At 31.5% G+C, this 20,964-nt stretch overlaps 1 protein-coding gene and 1 long non-coding RNA gene across 4 annotated transcripts; both read left to right on the forward strand.

Annotated features, from left to right (window-relative positions):
* Positions 1 to 4,854: 4,854 nt before the first annotated feature.
* Positions 4,855 to 5,391, forward strand: LOC133029311 (uncharacterized). Its single transcript, XR_009683454.1, has 3 exons — positions 4,855 to 4,933; positions 5,024 to 5,116; positions 5,196 to 5,391. It is a non-coding gene; the product is annotated as an uncharacterized LOC133029311 (long non-coding RNA).
* A 9,285-nt stretch (positions 5,392 to 14,676) lies between these two features.
* LOC115705524 (uncharacterized) lies at positions 14,677 to 20,478 on the forward strand. 3 transcript variants are annotated; one of them, XM_030632870.2, is made up of 22 exons: positions 14,677 to 15,363; positions 15,612 to 15,818; positions 16,179 to 16,258; positions 16,359 to 16,445; positions 16,543 to 16,593; positions 16,688 to 16,805; positions 16,891 to 16,947; positions 17,062 to 17,126; positions 17,293 to 17,376; positions 17,455 to 17,505; positions 17,597 to 17,659; positions 17,767 to 17,813; positions 17,908 to 17,977; positions 18,060 to 18,122; positions 18,214 to 18,303; positions 18,397 to 18,435; positions 18,544 to 18,771; positions 18,871 to 18,956; positions 19,129 to 19,177; positions 19,262 to 19,342; positions 19,472 to 19,565; positions 19,807 to 20,478. In XM_030632870.2, the coding sequence occupies exons 2-22, from the start codon at positions 15,701 to 15,703 to the stop codon at positions 19,998 to 20,000; spliced, it is 1,815 nt and encodes a 604-aa protein (XP_030488730.2). In that variant the 5' UTR covers positions 14,677 to 15,363; positions 15,612 to 15,700; the 3' UTR covers positions 20,001 to 20,478. The 3 variants fall into 3 exon arrangements, with proteins under 3 accessions (XP_030488730.2, XP_030488729.2, XP_030488728.2); XM_030632869.2 differs by having other exon boundaries at positions 15,644 to 15,818; XM_030632868.2 differs by having other exon boundaries at positions 15,647 to 15,818.
* Positions 20,479 to 20,964: the final 486 nt, after the last annotated feature.

Raw genomic sequence — 20,964 nt, forward strand, 5'->3', positions numbered from 1 at the left:
GGAACAAAGCAAGGCTGGAAGGATCTATTGCTGAAGGATACATTATAAATGAGGCTTTGACATTTTGTTCCATGTACTTCAAAGGTGTGCATACAAAATTCAACTGTCATGAGCGCAATGAAGATGCTCCTAGTCTATCTCGCTATTTAATAGTGTATAAATCTCAATGTCGTCCACTCGGTAAGCAAACAATAACAACTCTCGATGAGAAGACTCGCAAAAGAGCTGAGTGGTACATATTGCAGAATTCTAGCGAGATCGACCCTTATATGACGTAAGTTAAATTATTACATAATGCTTAATGAATAATTTATATTATTCTATCTAGCTAAATTTGTAATAATTTTTTTTCTTTTAATAGAGAGCACCTTGAAATAATCGCACAGAGGGACCCGAATGCCAACCATAATCTTTTACACAAAAAAGAATTTCCTTCGTGGTTTCATAAGAAGGTGTGCAAGTATTCCTTTTCGTACTATTTACTTAATCTAAATTATCAACTCTCTCAAATCTTGATTGTTGTGCATGTTTTTTCAGATTTTCGATTTGTATAAGCTCGGGTCTTTAGAACACAGTGATGAATTGCTAGCTTTAGCAGCTGGCTCTGATCTCGTTGTGTATTCATATCCGGCATGTATAGTGAATGGAGTTCGAATTGTTGTACACAGTCGAGATAAAGACCGTAATACTCAAAATAGTGGGGTGTCCGTTGCAGGGACAGAAGGTTTTGACTATTTTGGGCAACTTGAAGAAATATTGCATTTGTCCTTTAGTGGTGCATATTCAGTTGTATTATTTCGGTGTAAGTGGTTCAACACAGATCCGAGAAAGAAAAAAATCATTATCGAAAATAATATCACTAGCATAAATGTTAGTGGTGTATGGTACAAAGATGGTCCATACATTCTTGCCAGTCAAGCTAAGCAAGTTTTCTTTGTGGATGATCTAGTTAGAGGTCGTAATTGGAGAGTTGTTCATAATGTCCATCACCGCCAAGTTTGGGAAAATATTTTGGATGCTTCTAATGAGACAGATGATGTTGATGTTGTACATGACACAAACTCATCAAATTTTACACTATCAGTGGATTTGGGGGAGTTGAATGTCCAACGAACTAATGATTCTCCAAGAATTGTAGATGTCCCTCAAAGTTCTGAGATGGTTGCAAATGTTGATGATAGTAGGGATGATGAAGATGAAGAAATTGCAGAAGACTTGGAGGATGATTTGCTTATTGATCATCTTGAAGATGAAATTGAAGAAGCGCCCGCAACAAATTTACATTTCATTAGTGATGATGATTTTGAATAATGGATTTTAGTACTGTTTGTGTTGATGACTAGTTATATTTTTTTAATCTTTTTGTCTCAACAAATTATTATAAAAGAACAAATTTAAGAGTTAATGAGTTGTTCGTATTCTCTTAAGTAAGGACTCATATGATTTTATTATTCTACTTTTAGCATAAAATGTCAGCAGATGTTGCTAGCTATCATGGTGGAGATGGTGGCGGGGATGACCCATTAGATCCTACTAGGGTACCGATTGCGTGCGAGGCTTCAGGTATTTTTGTTGTTTTTCTATCTAAGTGTTTAATTTTTTAATTCAACTATTCACACATATACATTTTTGATGGCAACATAGGTGGTGATGCAAGAAAAGGTCGTGGGAGGAATGTTTTAGTAAATTTAGAAGAGACACTACAGGAAAAGGACTTTTTACCGGCGCAGTTCGTCAAATGCGCCGGTAAAAGTTGTCGAGGTAAAGCAAAAACTGAAATCCCATTTGCATTTATGCTTTATTTTTGCCGGCGCATTAATGCGCCGGTATAAGTTTGTTTTGCCGGCGCAACAATGAATAATGCGCCGGTAAAAGTGATGAAATGAAGCGCCAACAGGCGCGAAAAGTTTGCCGCCTTTCATTTCATTTATTGTGGCGCTTATATACTTTTACCGGCGCAGATATGCGCCGGTAACAGTCCCAAAAAAAAAGAGGGAAACTTCCCGCGTGGATTTCCTTGGTAGGTGGGGAAACTTTTACCGGCGCAGACTTGCGCCGGCAAAAGTATTAAACAAAACGTGTGGACTTTGACGTGGCTAGTGGGTATACTTTTACTGGCGCAATTGTGCGCCGGTAAAAGATGTAAATGAAACGCGCGTTTGACTTAGGTCAAACTTTTAGAAGAACTTTTACCGGCGCATCCAAATGCGCCGGTAAAAGTGTATATATGTTTCAGTCGAGCACGAAGCCCCCCCTTCTTCCCCATTTTCATTTTTCATTTCTGAAAATTTTTTTCTCTCAAAACCTCTCTCAATCCCTCTCCGATTCCTCTCAAACCCACTCTCAATCACTCTCTTTCTTTATCAATCTCTCTCAATCCCTCTAAATCACTCTCAATAACCCTTTTTTTTCTTCAAAAAAACCACCACTGCCACTTCGTCGGCCACCACCGCCACCACCACCGGCAGGCACCGTTCCCATCGTCGACGGCCGAGGATAGAAACCACCTCCTCCAATTTATTTAAGGTATTTTTAATTTTTTTAATTTTAATTTTTTTAATATGGGTATAAATGTATGTGTATGTATAAATACATGTATGTATGTATATGTATGTGTATATATGTTGGATTATGTATATATATGTGTATGTATGTGTATTTGTGTGTGTATGTGTATGTGTATGTGTATGTGTATGTGGATGTGTATATATATGTGTGTATATGTATGTATGTGTGTATGTGTGTATGTATTTATGTGTATGTGCATGTGTATGTGGATGTGTATATATATGTGTGTATATGTATGTATGTGTGTATGTATTTATGTGTATGTGGGTGTGGGTGTGTATATGTATATGTATGCATGTATTTGTATGTGTATATTGGTGTATGTATATATATTTGTATGTATGTTTGTAGGCATATATGTGTATGTATGTATATATGTATATATGTATGTAAATATATATGTATATGTGTGTGTATGTGTGTGTATAAGTGTATGTGAGTGTGTGTGAGTGTATGTGTATGTGTGTGTATATGTGTAAGTTAGTGTAGGGTAATGGATATGTGATTAAATTTTGAAATTTTTATAGGTATTAATTGAATGTTTGGTTTTACTTTTTTATGGAATTAGGTTCGTGTTCGACCGCTTCGGATTACCGCTAGCTGCAAGCAATTGTCATTTTTACACTCGATTTAGGTATGTTGTTTTGCTTTCGCTTAGTACATAGTAGGGTTTGTTACTAGTTAATATGTCTATGCATGTTAGAGAAGTAGGTTCTGTGATACAATTGACTGCTGTTGGATGGGTGAATTATTTTTTTGTTTATATATTGTCTGGAAATATTTGTTTGTGTTATTTTTATGTATTAAAAATTTTGGGTTTACACTTTTTAAGCCGTTATGCTGCCGAAATTTTAGTAGAGAAAATGTAAAATTAATTGAATGTTTAAATGAAATAAAATTGAAATTGAAATTTAAAACATGTAATTAAAAAGTTAGTAAAATAGTACTCATTTTTTTTAAAAAAAGAAAAACATTTTCAATTTAAATAATAAATAATTAGGAAAATATTTAATTATGAAATGTAATGTATAAATTTAAATATAAATGATTCAAAAATGATTAATAAATTATTAATAATTAATAAATGATTAAAAAAAATTAAAGAATGTAAGATATAATTTAAAATGTAATAAAGTGGCATTAAATTTTTTTTAAAAGGTTAGTACTTTTAATTTAAATAATAAATGATTAAAAAATAATAAAAATGAAAAAAAATGTAATGTATAATTTAAAATATAATAAAGTGATATTATAAATTTGAAAAAGTTAGTAATTTTAATTTAAATAATAAATTATTAAAAAAATAATAAAAGTAAAAAATGTAACATATAATTTAAAGAACGGTAAAGACTGGCTGATTGTAAATGAGTACATACCGCGCAATGTTTGGGACTTCCCGGACACGGATGGGGAGACACCCTTTGTACAGGAAAACAATTCAGCTGAAACCGAGTTCGTTGTTCAACTTCCACAGTTGGATGATGTTGACTATGTTCGCCATGATGTCGACCCAACTGAAGTTGCAAACATCCATCGTGTGAATTCACAGCCTCAACAATTAGATGATTTCATTGTCGATGATGACAACGAGGGTCTAAATACCGAAGAAGACAACTCCTTAGAATTAGAGAGTGACAGTGATGATAATGTTGTATATGTAACTGATGATGAGGATGATGAATTGTAATTGACATAGTGTTTTAAATAAAATAAAAATTACAACCCTTCTTCTTTAATATGTTTGCAATATGTTAGTTTATTTTAAATAAACAATATGTGTTGTATATGTAGTATGTCTACACCGGAGTGGCGACGGTTCGAAAAAGAAAGGCGTCAGAGGTAAATACAAGGGAAAGAATGTTGAGGAGGAGCTCTCCAAAACACAATCTGCCAAGTTACCGATTGAGGTGCACGCAGAGACTGGCACCCCCGTAGGCAAGAACGGAAAAAAATTCAACAATATGGCCAAATGGATGACTCGGATGTCTATCCCCATTAATAAATTCAAATGGGAAGATGTCAGTAGAGCTGACATCAACGCACTCTGGGATAGACTTGAGGTATGCCTTACTAATTTTTTTAATTTCTAAATTACTATACTCTTATTAAATTGTAATTAATGTATTAATGTGTAACATTTTGCACACCAAGTTTATCCTCCCACGAGATAACCCTACATTCGTAGACTACGGTGAGTACGAGATGTCAAAGGGTTTACGTGACTGGAGGGCAGACTGCAAGAAGAAGTGGATACAAAACATTGAGGAGCTTGGACGGGGAGAGGGCCGACATGTCACCTCCTGAGGGAGTAACTCAAGAGGTGTGGAGTGACTGCATCGCTTATTGGAGCACAGACAAACAAAAGGTACATTTTTTAAAATTTTAAATTTGGGTAATGTTTAATTTATATAGTCAATAATAAATAATTAATTGTTACAAAAATTATTAATTTCAGGCGAGAGCAGCGAAAAATAAAGAAAGTCGGGGTAAGATGAAATTTTTAGGAGGCTGGGGCTCCAAGCCCATTGTTTCACATGTTGTCGAAGGGGTAAGTTTATATTTAACTATCATTCATTTAACTTTTTCTATTAAAATAACAGTACTAATATATTTTCTCTTGAAAATAGGCTAACCCCGACACAGGAGAACTGCCAACTGCGGTGGAAACTTTTCAAAAGTTTCACCATAAAGGCAACGATTGGCGCAACGAGTTTGCGCAACAAGCTTACGTAAGTTTACGTTTTAATTCAATTTTTATTTATTTCTTTCAATTTATTTTGTGTTAAAATTAACCATTTAACTTACTTGTTTAATTGTTTTAGGAGCAAATGGTTGAAATATCGGCAACTCAACCAGCGCCCCTTGCGAGATGAGCCCGAAGAGCCTGCCGTCGATCCTACACGCACCCCCGAGACTTACCCGTTATGACGCAAGTACTCGGGAACGATCTCGGCATCTTAGAGGCTTTGGTCATCTCCCGTACCGAAGGGAGTTGGGGCCAAAAGAGCACTCGCCACGCATCCTTCACCCCCAACCGACCGTTACAATGGAACAAGACGAGGCTTTACGTAAAAGTGGAGGAAGCGGAGCGGACAACTCAACATACGAGGCAAGCGGTATGAGACACAACAACTCTACCTCGGACGATTCCAAGATCGGTTTGAGTATCTTTCTCGAGCCGTGCGGGTTTCAACTTGCCTCCCATGGATCTTCCACCATTGCCCACTCCCTGGTGCCGGATCATCGAGCTACGTCGGGGCTGGATCGTCATCGCAGCCTCCCGAGACTCAGAGAAACAACGATGACGACATTACCCGCCTATAGAACTGTACTTTTTTTATTATCCAGTTCGAACATTTAACATTTTGTTTATATACTGATTTTAGTAGTAATTAATGTTGGTTTATCTTGTAATGTAAATTATGTTGGTTTATTTTGTTAATATAATATTATAATTATTTAAAAAAATATAATTAATTATATTTAATTAATTAATATTATAATTAATTAAATATAATTAATTAATTTTTTTAAAAAATAAAATTAAAGACTTTTGCTGACGCAATAGTGCGCCGGTAAAAAGTGGCAAAAACAGTTGGCGCTAACAGTCAGATTTGCGCCAATAGTTTTGCCGGCGCACTATTGCGCCGGGAAAAGCTTATCATAGCAGGTTCATGGCGGATAAGGGTATTTTTTAACACCGGCGCTTATTTTTTGCCGGCGTTATTCCTCGCCGGTAAAAGGACGTTTTACCGGCGCAGTTAATGTACGCGCCGGTAAAAAGTCCTTTACCGACCAAGCTTCCCAGATAAGCTTTGCCGGCGCACAACTGCGCCGGCAAAGCTTTCCCGGCGCAGTCAGTGTACTTTTGCCGGCGCAACAATGCGCCGGTAAAAGCTGGTTTTCTTGTAGTGAGAGAAGAAAAAACTCTACTGGCCCGTTGCCATTAGAAGTTGACAGTGTCTCGAACAAAATAGTAGGCTTGGAGAGTAAAGCTTTTCCTCGATTGGTAGGGCGAGAGGTTGCACTTCATGTGCCTAGACATCATCCAAGTTGGGCAAATGTCCCGGAGCAGTACGAACACCTCATCTTAACCAAGCTTCGGGCAAATAATTATTAATTTATCTACACTAATAAATGTGATTATTATCATGTTATTTTAATTTTTTTTGGTCATATGCAACATTATTACCAGTTGGACAGTCATCCAAAGTTAGTAGCTATTTCGATAGCTGAGATGGCCGAGAAGTACAAAACAAGAAAGAATATTAGATTGCAACACTTCAGAGAATATTACGAAAACCCAGAAGACTTTGAAAATGCAGTGAAAAACCCTCCCAATGAACTTAATGAAGACCGATGGCGACTAATATGTGAATTGTTCACAACTCCTGATTTCATTCAACGGTCGAAGCAAAACTCTATCAATCGACAGAAGATGAAATTCTCTTCAACAACAGGGTCGGTAACTATGGCTGAGATTCTTCGTCAAAAACTAAGTTAATATATTAAATTTCTATTTTATAAAGTTTACTTTAAATATAATTTTCTAACAAGTTATATTTATCAGCAAGGAAAGGGTTACATTGAGACATGGAAAGAATGTCATACTAAGAAAGACACCAACACCTTCATCAATGAGGATGCCAAAAATAAATATGTAAGATATATAAAATAATAACTTTTAAATATTTTCAAATAATTGTAACTTTGCTTGATTTCTAACTTATTTATATTATAGGAAGAGATGTTGACAACTCGAAATAGTGCTCCTGAATCTTCACAAGTTTCAGAACTTGAGATTCTTCGGCAAACTCTTGGAGAGAGGCGTGGCCATCAACGAGGAGTGGGTCGCAAATTGAAAGGCCAATCATCACGACGACGCTCACAACTTGCAGCTGTTGATCAACCGGACTTACGGGAAACAGTTGTTGAGTTACAGAAACAAATACAGACGTTGACTCAACAAATGTCACGTGAACGTCGGGAACCAATGGATGTTGAGATAAATGATGTAGCTCCAACCCAACCCATACGTCCTCAACCGTCTCGCTCTCAAATGGGTTTTAACCCAATGGGTTTTCAGCAGCCGCATCAGATTCCTACTTCGTTTCAGCAACTGCTACAACAGCCTCTTGTTCCTTCGCCTGGAATGTTAAGTCCTGAACAATTTCACAGTCAAATGTACCAGTCATACTTGTAGTTTGTGTTTCAGTCGCCAAACAATTCGCAAGTATTGTTGAATATGATGACGCAGTCGCCTCAGACGTCTCATGTGTCAGAGCCTCGGATGCCACAAATGTCACAGATGCCGCAAAATGTTCAGATGTCGACACAAGGGCAGCAATATCAGAACACATCGCAGACGATGCCGACACAACCATGGGAGCAGACATCTCAAATGATGCCGACACATCTAGGACAACAGACTTCTCAGATGATACCGACACAACAAGGGTAGCAGACATCTCAGATGTTGCCGACACAACAAGGGCAGCAGACATCTCAAATGATGCCGACACTACATGGGCAGCAGACATCTCAGATGATGACAAGTTCGCAAATGCCGCCATACTACCCACAGATGCCGGATGTTCCTGGGTCGGATGTTCCTGGAGATGCTAGTGATGAGGACGATGCTACTACAAACTTCTTTTAGAATATCTATTTTAATTTTACGAACTATCGGTCTAATATGTTTGTTAATATTTTATGAACACTAATTTATATTTAGGTATGCAGTACTATAATGTTTATGACTCACTTTTTATTGTAATATTAGTGACTCTAAATATTTACTTTTAGTTAAATGATTTCATATCTTAATTAATTCAATAATTTTATATATTAATTAATTAAATAATTAAAAAAATTAAAATTTAAAATAATTATTTAATTTAATAATTTTAATATAATATTATATATTAATAATTAATTACAAATAATTTTAATATAATTATTTATTTTTTTTCGAAAAAGCTCTTCAATGACGACATTGTCGTCATTGATAATAATATCAATAACGACAATGTCGTTGTTGATGCACTCAGGTTTTTTTTAAAAAAAAAAAATATTATTCCCAACGACAATGTTGTTGTTGATAATTTTTATTCCCAACGACTTAAAATGTTGTTGTTAATAATCGTTTTTACCAACGAAGTATTCCCAACGACTTTTTACCAACGAAATGTCCTCATTGATAAGGAATACTGACGAAAACAGGGGTTTTTACCAACGAAATTTGTCCTCATTAATACTCATTTTTCTTGTAGTGATGTCCAATACTGACTTTCATCTTAAGATCTTTTCAGATGCTGATTGGGCCTCCTGTAATGACACTCGAAGGTCCGTTTCTGGCTATTGTGTCTTCCTTGGCAAATCCTTAATCTCTTGAAAATCAAAAAAAGCAATGTACCGTCTCTCATTCTTTAGCTGAAGTAGAATACCGAGCAATGGCAAATGCCACTTGTGAGATCACCTGGTTGTTAGCTCTCCTTCGGGACTTCGGCATCCACCACAAAGATCCTGTCATTCTTTATTGTGACAATACAACCACCATTCACATCTTCGAGAACCCCGTATTCCAAGAACGAACAAAGCACATTGAGATTGACTGTCACGTTTGTTTGAGAGAAAATCTAAGAAGGCACACTAAAACTAATTCACGTCAGCACCAAAAACAACATCGTTCTACTTATTTCCATACACTTGTAACCAAGATGAACCTACAAAATTTGTACAGTGGGATATTAGATATTACTTAGGCCCATTTTCTTATTGGGCCGTTTACCCCATGTATATGTATATATACCTTCTTTGCTTTGTAATCACATATAACCTAATAATACAAAGTGAAAATTACATAAAATATGGGATTTCATAACAAAGTTAGAAAAATATGGCATTTTTAGGTTTGCCACTCTTCTATGGCATTTTTTCACATTTAAGATTTTTTATGGTATTTGATATGCCATATTTTTATAAACTTATTATCCAATCTCATATTTTATGTTTTTGATTTTAGCTTAATTAGTTTTATTTATTTTTTAATTTATTTTACACTTACATTTTAGAGTTTCTTTTTATTTGAAAAATTTACACCAAATACTACATTTTTTTTCAAACATTACATTTTTAATTTGACAAAAACATTTTACTTTTATACTTTATTAATTTTTTTTTTCTTTTTTACTTATTGAAACTTCAAAAAGTTTTTTTTTTGTCTTTTTTATATATTTTTTAGTCAATTTTGGCTCTCTTTTTTCTTTTCAACTTTTAAGTCAGTTGCTACTTTTTTTTTCTTTCTTTCGCTTATCTCTCTCTATTTTTTTTTTTCTAATTTCTCTTTGTGTCTCTTTTTTTTTTAATTTTTTTTTCTCAACCTAATTTTTTTCACTTAATATATATAATAAGTGTACATTTTTATATTTCATTTTTTTTTACAAAATTAAACTTGTTTTTTTTTTTTTATTTAAACTACTATTTGTTTTTTTTTGTTAAAAACTAATTATTCCATTAAAAACAGCAGAAAAAAAAACCAGTTTCATCAACATCATCCTGAAAAAAAAAACAATATAAAAAATCATAATCTAAAAAGAATCCAAACTTTAAAAACTAGTTTCATCAACATTGAAAGAAACTAATAATTTCATTTAAAGAATACAAAAAATAGTTTCATCAACAAGATAATGAAAAAAATTACAATCTAAAGACGATACTAACTTTAAAAACCAGTTTCATCAATATTAAAAGAAACGAATTATTTCATTAAAAGAGGCAAAAAAAAAAAAGTTTCATCAATAACATAATAAAAAATACACAATGCATAATAACTAAACTTTTACAAATTAACGATACTAAATTTAAAAACCAGTTTCGAACATATAAATTTTATATCAATACCTAATAATCAAACTTTTAACTTCATTCTTTATTTTGGCATTTAATTTTTTATTTGCTTGCTCAAAAATTAGAGTTAATTTAAACATACAATATGCAACAAATATAACAAAGAGAATCATAAATTAAAATCAAAGAGAAAAAAAAGAAACAAAATAAATTAAAGAGACAAAAGTGCAATAAAAACCATAAAAGAATAACAAAAAAAAAAACAGTGGAATGTGAGAAACCAGTTAGTAAAACAACCAAAATAAAAACAAACAAATAAAAACCAGTTTCTTGAAATAAATTAATAAAAAATTGAATAAAACTCAATTATGAACAACAATAAAAAAAACTAGTTATAAAAACTAGTTACTTAAAAAAACCAGTTATGAAAATAATAAAATAATATGTGTGTCAGAAGCTGATTAATTAAAATAAAATAAAAATTGTTGTTCAAATATCATACAATAATAAAACTGGTTTTATACAAACTAAAAAATATATAATAATATCATAAAAATTGAGCAACCCCATTACAGAACAGTTAAAACCCGTGAAACCAATTTCGACATGTGAAACCAGTTTTGACGTTATAAAAAATCATAACAAAATACAAATGTTAATAATAAAGTTAATTGAAACCAGTTTCATCAGACAATCAAATAAAAACATACACACACACAAATATACAAAAAAAAAAAAAATACTAATCACAAATATAATCAAAACAACACATAATGCCTACCAATAATTTAATAACAAAATATAAGTGTAAGTTTCCAACCTAGAAACAAAATAATAAAAAAGTAACTTGAAAAAAAATTCTAATAACATAATGAAACTATTTTTTTTATTTTTTTAATGAAATTAATAGTTTCTTTCAATGTTGATGAAACTGATTTTTAAAGTTTATATTATCTTTAGATTATAATTTTTTACATTGTTTTTTCTTCAGGATGATGTTGATGAAACTGGTTTTTTTTTTTTTTTTTGCTGCTTTTAATGAAATAATTAGTTTTTAACAAAAAAAATAAAGAAAAAAAAATAGTAGTTTAAATAAAAAAAAAAAAACAAGTTTAATTTCTGTAAAAAAAAATAATATCTATAGTTGAGATCATTTTTTATTTATTTTAGTATTTTATTTTTTTAAAAAAGAAAAAATAAATAAAAGAAACACAAATTTAAAGTTTTTTATGGCATTCCTCAAGACTTTTTCCCATATTTGTAAGTTTTTTAAAAAAATGCCATATTTAGTGTAATTAAGTTTTTATGCCATATATATCAAAACTTATCTTTATTTTCCCATATTTTTGTAAATAGCCCTAATACAAATGGCTTTTTGACTGCCGAATACATTCAAAAAAAAAAAAAAAAAAAGAGTTTCCCTCTCTAAAAGTTAGTTTTTTATAATAATTTTGAGGTTATTTTTCCATTGTTATTTAGAAAGCTAATGTTGCATTTTTCTTTTTGTATGAATATTGCATCTAATTTCTTATTACATGCATACATGAGCCAAAAAGTATTAACTTAGAAGAATATCAAGTTTATTAATTATTTAATAAATCATAAATAACCACATAAGTAGGTTAATTAAATTTGTACCTAATTTGAAATATACAATGACCAAACTATATTAATGACAAAAATACGGTTCTAACTTACTTGTTATTTTAAAAACAAAATATTTGTTATTCTTAATATACTTGTAGGCTTGTATGGTTGTTTTTTTTAGAGAAAGGAATAATGAGAATAATATTTCAATTACAAATTTGAGTATTGAAAGTAAATCTTAGATGAATATCCTAATTAAATTTGATATAAACCTAATTTGCAGTTTAGTCATTAGGATGATAGACAAAAGAGAGGCCCAACAACTTGAAATGCATGGAATAGGTGTTTGTAATATTTGGTTAAAGTCACCAAATAAGAGGGAAAGAAGTTGACTAGATATCATATGACAAGGGCAAAAGTTACCCTGAAAATAAGGATAAGTCATATTTGTCCTTTTTCAATTTTTTAAGTATATTTTATTTAATTAATAAAACAAAAAAGAAGTGGGTAAGATGTAACCTAAGTAAGGGATAATATAAAATAATAATAAGAGAGCTTAGTTTTAATAATAATAATAATAATAATAATAATAATAATAATAATAGCTTAAGAAGTATTGAATATGCATACAATCTATGTATGTAGTACTAATTAATACTAACCATATTTCTCTATTCTCTTACTGTCCATTTCATGCCTTACCCATTTGACTATATGTCACTTTATCCATTGTAAATCACTATTTAGTATATAGCTCACTCAGCAACCACTCATGAACTAGTCAGCAACCAATAATAATTTAATAAATGTTTTTTTTTTCTTTCACCACAATGATGATAACAAGGTAATTACATACACTATATAATTACAATCCTTAATTAAGCTTATTTTATTTATAAATATGCAGCATAGAATCATTCTCACCACAATCAGTCATACACTATAAAATAAACTATGTACCTACACTTTAAATCCACACAAGATTTATATGTAATTTTGCTTGGCTCAAAATCAATGATTATAATATAATTATTATTGTTTTTTTTAATGTTATTATTAATTTTCAAAATTTTGTGTTTATCCATTTCTTTTTTATATTTTTGAGCAAGCTACCTTGTCTTTCTACTTATAATAGTGTATATTAAATCTTAATTATATATTATTTTAAATGGTAATTGTATCATTTTTAATTATATAGTTGTGTTATAATTATTATTTATTATTTATTTTTTAATCGTACTTTTTTTTCGGCTATGTTGAGGACCCTTACATCTTAATATTTTTGGAATTTATTAAAATAAATAGTTTATAATTTTTTTCTATATATTTTTTTTAAGTTTGATGTCCAATATTTTAAGAGTTTTCGTAAACTATGATATTAGTTGTTTATATGTTTTCCGTTGATAGAAATTTATTTGATTGAAAGAATTTTTTTTATGTCCTCTGTAATATAATATGGTATTTTTGTCATGATTTTTTTCATTGCTATAAAAAATCAATGCATACATATTTGCTTTCATAATGAATGTTTAATGTATGAGTGTTGTTATAGTGCCAACATCACTTATTGTTACAATCAATATAATATAAATAAGTTTACAAATTTTAATTTTTATAATAAATAATAAAATAAATATTAAAAATTAAAATATTTGAAACTTTATATTGTTTTACTAATAATGAAATTAATACATTTTCAAATTGTATTGGATAATCTATTTAGTTTGCTTCGAGTTTTTCTTAACAAAACTATATAGATTTTATTTTAAAAAAAAAATCAAAATTAAACTAGATCAATTAAATGTTTGAACTTAATCTCATTCAAAAAAAATATTTGAACTAAATCAATCCATTTATAGTCATTCCATTTTCTTTAAGTTTATAAAAAATATTAACAAAACAACATTAAATTAATATTGAAATTAAATCTCATGGAAAAAAAAAAATACTAATGCTAAATCAATATCAATAATCTATCTATCAACATGCCAAATAAATAATTATAGATAATGCAAAAAATTATTCTCATTAACAATGCAATCTAGAAGGAGATAATGTTTCTTTTAATATCTTTTACAAACATATTACATTTGAATTTGGATAATAATTCTGAAATTGTGACTGAATTAGAGAATTATAAACAATTTGAATCCATCAGCACTAAATTCGTTTAGTTTAGTCTTTAAATGATTTTCTCCAAATTGATTATGTTTTAGTTTAGAAATTCGGATTGTATGAACAATTGTATTTGTTGAGAATCATGGAGTTCCAACTCAAAATCAATTGACAATGAATGGAGTAGCACATGTTCTTATATAGCTTAATTTTTTACCATTTTATGTAGGATAATATCCACAACATTATTAAATATTATATGTAATATTCTAATTATTTGTAATGAAGGAATATTGTGGTTGTTACAATTATATATTTTCACTATTGGCTAATATTTGTTAATGGGATTAGTAACATCAAAGTGACACATGTTATTTTTACAAAGGGTTAAAGAAAATTCAAGTTTGGCATGGTGTGGTGGTGTGTGAATGATCTTACCTTTTCATGTTGTTTTTCTCTTTGATTTGATTCTCTCAAAGTTGAATATCTTTTTTTGTCCAAATGTGTACATTTAAAGAAGGTTTAATATATATGTTTAAAACAAGAGGGAATCTCATGGAAACCCTAAAAACCTTTTTCACTTAATATTTATTTATTATAAAAAAGGACAACAATAAAAATAAAATTAAATTTATTTATTGTAAATTCTGTTTAGGCATATATGGTTTTCTACTTTCTAAAAATATTGTCTTTAAAAAGGATTTATTAGAAATAAAACTAAAAATTATTAAAAACTTTAAATTTGTTAAAAATAAAATAAATTAAAAAAAAAAAAGGGAAAGCCTTTATATTTTTTTTTTCTTCTTGTAAGGGATACTGGTTATCAAGTTTTGCCACCCGCCGCCCTGGACTGAAACAAAGAAGAAAAAGCAAAACGAAAGGGTTCATATATTTGAAGAATCTTGTTTATGCTTTTGGGTTTTGGATTTTGTTAACTCACTCTTTGTTTTTGGTTTATCTTGTTTTCCAAAGTCTTTTCCTTTTTCTTTTTCTTCGTTCGAAGCTTCTTTCTTTTTCACATTTCTTTTCATACAACAACCCCCATTTGCTTTGATTTGCTTTTGTTTAATTTTCTTGTTTTCTAAATAGACTTTGGAACAAGACCCAGTTGTGTTTTTTTTTGGTGTGAACTCAAAATCCCAGAAAAAAAAAAAGAAAAGAAAAAGAAATATACAGTTTGAAAGGGAAGAAGAAAAGTGGTGGGGGTGAACATAAAGCTTTGTAAAAACCGTCATTGTGAACAAGGTTTTGGTTGCTGTTTTTTCTTCTTCTTCTTTTAATTTATTTTTATTATCCAAAAATATCATATTGTCTAATCTTTATCTCTTTCTTTGGTTTTATCAGAACAAGAAGCAAACTGGGTTTGTCTCAGTATTTATAACTTAGTACTTATTGTTGTTGTTGTTTCCATTATCTTTAGCCGTTACTATCATTGTTTACCTCTGTTTTTCTTTTTCATTAATTTTTGTTATTTTTTGTCTATATAATCTTAGTAATACGTTGGCTTTCTCTGTGTGGACGGCAGCAGTAGTCAGAACAGAGCCGTATTGTATTGTTTTTTTGGTCTTTGTGAGTACCAAAAATGAAGTACGTACTTGTGACTGGTGGAGTTGTTAGTGGACTCGGCAAAGGGGTCACTGCAAGTAGTATTGGTGTGCTCCTCAAGGCTTGTGGTCTTCGTGTTACTTCTATTAAGATTGGTATTGTTCTGTTACACCAATACTTTTCTTGCATTACATATATATATATATGTATTTTCTTTAAAGTTCATATTTTTTCTCATTTGGGGATTTTTGAAATGTGTTCTTTTATGGTTATAGAGAAATAGTTTTTGGCCAGGGAATACCATACTGATTGAAGTTTAAAGTAGCTATCTTGATTAGGCTTAGTTTTGAATAGTATTATGTTGCTTCATGTATGATTTTGTGGTAACAAGATTTTGTTAGGTGTTAGAAGCTTCCCATACTAGTTTGTATGTTTTAGAGAAATTGACCCTTTGAAAGTTAATATGTTAATGGCTGAGTTATGACTTACAATTGTAATGGTTACATTACTTGCAGATCCTTATTTGAACACAGATGCCGGGACAATGTCTCCATTTGAGCATGGAGAGGTGTTTGTCTTAGATGATGGTGGTGAGGTATGTTGTTGAAAGGGATGGTTATACATGCCATTCGGATTAGATTACAATTGATGTTAGTTTTACTTGATTATTATTTATTAATTTTGGTGTTGTGAAGGTGGACCTTGACCTCGGAAACTATGAGCGTTTTCTGGACACAACACTAACTCGTGACAACAATATCACAACTGGAAAAATATTTCGGGTAATTTGCTATGTTTTTTCTATTCAAGAGCCCTATTTCATTGATGTTTATAATCGTCATAAAAATTATTTTAGCTGACATTTAATTGATTGTACAGTCTGTTATTGACAAAGAGAGAAAAGGAGATTATCTTGGAAAAACTGTTCAGGTATGTTGTAATTCTGGCCTTTTGCACAATGATTTGGATTTTAGACAATGTTATGCTTAAATAATTTTGGTTCTTCTTCGTTTGTTTACGAAAGGTTGTTCCACATATTACTGATGCTATCCAAGAGTGGATAGAGCGTGTGGCAATGGTACCAGTTGACGGGAAAGAAGGTCCTGCTGATGTTTGTGTCATTGAATTGGGAGGGACTATAGGTATTGGTGCTTTCTTTTTCTGGTATGTGATTAGGTCTTTTATTATTTTGTTTGTTAAAAGCTTGAGTTTGCATTCTTGATGCAGGGGATATTGAATCTATGCCATTTATTGAAGGACTTGGTCAATTTTCATATCGTGTTGGTAAGTTTAAATGTTCAGATGTAAATTGTTCTTTTTCCGTTTTCAAAATTTCTTCTAAATTAAGTTGTATGACTAGCAAACCTGTTTCTCATACAAAATATTTTCTTTCATTAGGGCCTGGCAATTTCTGCTTGGTTCATGTCAGCCTCGTTCCCGTTCTCAATGTTGTTGGCGAGCAGGTATCATCAACAACTATCAATTAGTGAAATTATCATTAAGATTCTTTGTACTAATACTAGATTTGATTTTTTTCAACATGGAGACATGATGTACTTTAATTTATTTTTTAGCTCATATGCTTTGATCACTCATTTATCTAAATTTTTCATCACATTTCAATTTCAGAAAACAAAGCCGACCCAGCATAGTGTTCGAGGACTTAGAGGACTGGGTTTGACACCAAATATTCTAGCTTGTCGCAGCACAAAGGTACATCCTTCTACAATTCTACATCTTATAATTTCAAGCAGCAATCTAAATCTTTTATATTTCATATATTATTGACAGGTGCTGGATGAAAATGTTAAGGCGAAGCTTGCTCAGTTTTGTCATGTGCCGGTACCATTAGCATTGTTATATTAATTGTGATGTTATTCTATTTTTTCTTTCATTTGAGTAATTGGATTTTATTTTCTGAACATTGTTACAGGCAGAGAACATTGTCACTCTATATGATGTCCCAAACATATGGCACGTTCCTTTGCTATTAAGAGTAAGTAGTTTAGTGCTACTGCTGAAACTATTTTAGCTTGGAGTACTGATATTATTTTAGGACTTGATTTGTTTTTGTTTGTTTTCCTCGTTCCGTTGTTAAATTAGGACCAGAAGGCACATGAAGCAATCCTGAAAGAGCTGAACCTTCATGGGTTTGTTTTATAAACACTTGTTTTGCTTCTTTAAGTATTTTCTTTTTCTTATAGAAGCATTGTAAATTTTAAGTTTGTCAAAACATGTATGCAGTGTGGCTAGAGAGCCCGATTTGAAGGAGTGGACTGCTAGAACAATACTTTGTGACAAGTTGCATGATACAGTAGGTTCCTAGAAAATGTTTGAGATTCTCTCGTATCTTTGAAACCTGTTGCGTGCTATTAATTGTCGTATGATTATTACAGGTTAGAATTGCAATGGTTGGAAAATATACTGGCCTTTCAGATGCTTATCTCTCTGTTTTGAAGGTAAACTTTTTCATGCATAAACCTATGCCTAATGTTTCCAAATTCTGGTTGTAACTTCTTTAGGCTCTAATGTCTTCATCTCCTGTTCCAGGCTCTTTTGCATGCCTCGGTTGCTTGCCACCAGAAACTTGTAGTGGACTGGGTGGCCGCAGGTGATCTTGAAGATGCAACTGCTGCAGAGGTGAGAACCAATTTTGGTTTGCTGTTAAGCCATATATTCAGTTTCTACTTAGTTTTATTTTGAATTTGATATTTACTATTTCACTATGTGCAGGCTCCTGAGGTCCATAAAGCGGCATGGGATCTTTTGAAGGTGATTCTCTTCATCCATAATCATTTTATCAGTGTTAGGGTCAGTGACTCAGTGTTCATTCATTGTTATTTTCCTCACTTAACTCTACAAGTGTTTTTTTCGATTTAGGGTGCCGATGGTGTTCTAGTTCCAGGAGGATTTGGTGACAGAGGAGTTCGAGGGAAAATTCTTGCAGCAAAGTATGCTCGAGAGAACAAAGTTCCATTTTTAGGAATTTGCCTGGGCATGCAGATTGCTGTTATTGAGTTTGCACAATCTGTTCTTAATTTACATGATGCTAATAGCACAGAGTTTGATCCCGAAACCAAAAATCCTTGTGTCATATTTATGCCAGAGGTGTGAAATACAAAAGTGATTTTTGTATCAATTTAATGTTGATAATTAATATTTGTTTCCCTTCTATTGTATTTAAGAGGGTTGATGTTTATCGAGCAGGGTTCGAAAACTCATATGGGGGGAACGATGCGATTAGGATCAAGGAGAACTTATTTCAAGGTTGCAGACTGCAAATCTGCGAAGTTGTAAGGACATAGAACTGAATTTAAGTTTATATTTTGTGAAAACCTTTAACCAAATATAATTCCTTTCATAGTAATATGATAATAACTTTTGGATTTGATTAATATGTGATCATATACCTTTTAAAACATAAGTTATAATTAAAAATAATGATGGTTTGAATTGTGTTTTCAGGTATGGCAATGTAAATTATGTTGATGAACGTCATCGTCATAGATATGAGGTAAGCAGCATTCTTTCTTACTAACAAAGTAGATGATGCTTTTGTGAATATAACATACACTAAGAAGCCAACTTCTGTGCGTAGGTCAATCCCGATATGGTATCACAGCTTGAAAATGCTGGTTTGTCATTTGTTGGTAGAGATGAAACAGACCGGCGAATGGAGGTAAGTACTTTCTTAGAGCAGTGAAAATCAAGTTTTGTGTAAAAACTTGACTGAGACAGACTTATTTGTCAACATATTGAACTGAGACAGACTTATTTGCCTAGATAAATAATTTTTTATTGCATACAGATTGTGGAGCTGACTACTCATCCATACTTTGTTGGTGTTCAATTCCATCCCGAGTTTAAATCGAGACCTGGAAAGCCTTCCGCGACATTCTTAGGTATGTTTTTACGCTCCTTGATATTGCTTGATTAAAGATGTCAAAGAATGCCAAAGCTAATATGTAATTTCTTACTTCAAAGCTAGGAATGTCAAAAGGAACCTCTCTTTAAATATTTTTTCTTTTAAAAATAAAAATTGTTTCTTCAATGTCATTGATGAAGCTAGTGTATATGAATATTGCTAAAATGAAGTTTGAAGGGCTTTAAAGTTTTGTAGTAAATTCTTCTATTGTGTTACAGGACTTATAGCAGCAGCATGCGGCAACTTGACATCGGTTCTTCAGGGAAATGGCCATGTGAGCAAATCAGTTAGCAACGGAATAAGCAACGGACACTCACCAGCCAAAGTCCACCAAAACGGACATGTTTACAAGTCTTCCAATGGGTCATCAGTAAACGGTGTGTATAGCAATGGGAATGGTGTGCACTGGTAGGAGTGTGGAAGCCTGGTAATATTTGTTTTCTTGGTAGGGCTTGTGGCAGTCGTAGGTATGTTGCCGTCGGTTCTGTCTGTACAGCTTTTGAGTATGGGTAGGATGGTTTTAGCTCTCTCTCAAGGACTTTTGTTTTGAAAAAGGGTGAAGCTGGATTTTGCTTTCAAGAGGGCACAGCTTCTTTTTGCTGAGATGATTTGGTTCCAAAGTAGGAAAGTTGCTCCTTTGGACCAATTCTTGTCTTTACTTATTTTTTTTTTTATTATTTATTTACCTTTTACTAATATATGTAACGTGGAGAATCTTTTTGGGACAGGGAAAAGGGACATTTTGTTTTCATTTAAGTATGTGTTTTTGAAAGAACAATTTTGTCTTTTCTTTTTTCTTTTCACTTTGTGAAATAAATATGTTTGTCAGCAGTGTTATGTATGAACTAATTAATAGTGAAATTGTAATGATTAATGAGTTTATTTGTTGACATGTTTGTGTCTTATTACATGGTATGGTAATGGTATTCAATGTTAAATTTTACAAGGGTTGAATAATCCATCTACTTTTCAAAGCTTCTTCTCAAGTGTTTAGCAAAAGCAGAATCCATGCATTTCTGCCTCCAGAAGGTTAAACTAGTGATAATGGCAATAAAAAGAGAAGAAACCCATAAAATAACTTGTAAGTAAGGACTTAACATTCTATTAATCATATCATATCTCAGATACATAGGGTATTTATATGGTGGGGGTGTGGCTTTTGTATCAAGTGGTAAGAATGTTTTTGTTTTAGTACTTGAAAAGATTATAATCTAAATATATTATGGCATTGTATATTGTATGTATTTATGACCTCATGAGTTTTTATAAAGTTATGAATAATTTAAAATACCTATAGCTAACTTCAAAATATTTTATTTCATGAGCGTATAAAACAAACTTTAAAATGATTAATTTCTTATTTTCCTCATTATAAA

The sequence above is a fragment of the Cannabis sativa genome, chromosome 1 (assembly GCF_029168945.1).
Source record: "Cannabis sativa cultivar Pink pepper isolate KNU-18-1 chromosome 1, ASM2916894v1, whole genome shotgun sequence".
NCBI lineage: Eukaryota > Viridiplantae > Streptophyta > Magnoliopsida > Rosales > Cannabaceae > Cannabis > Cannabis sativa.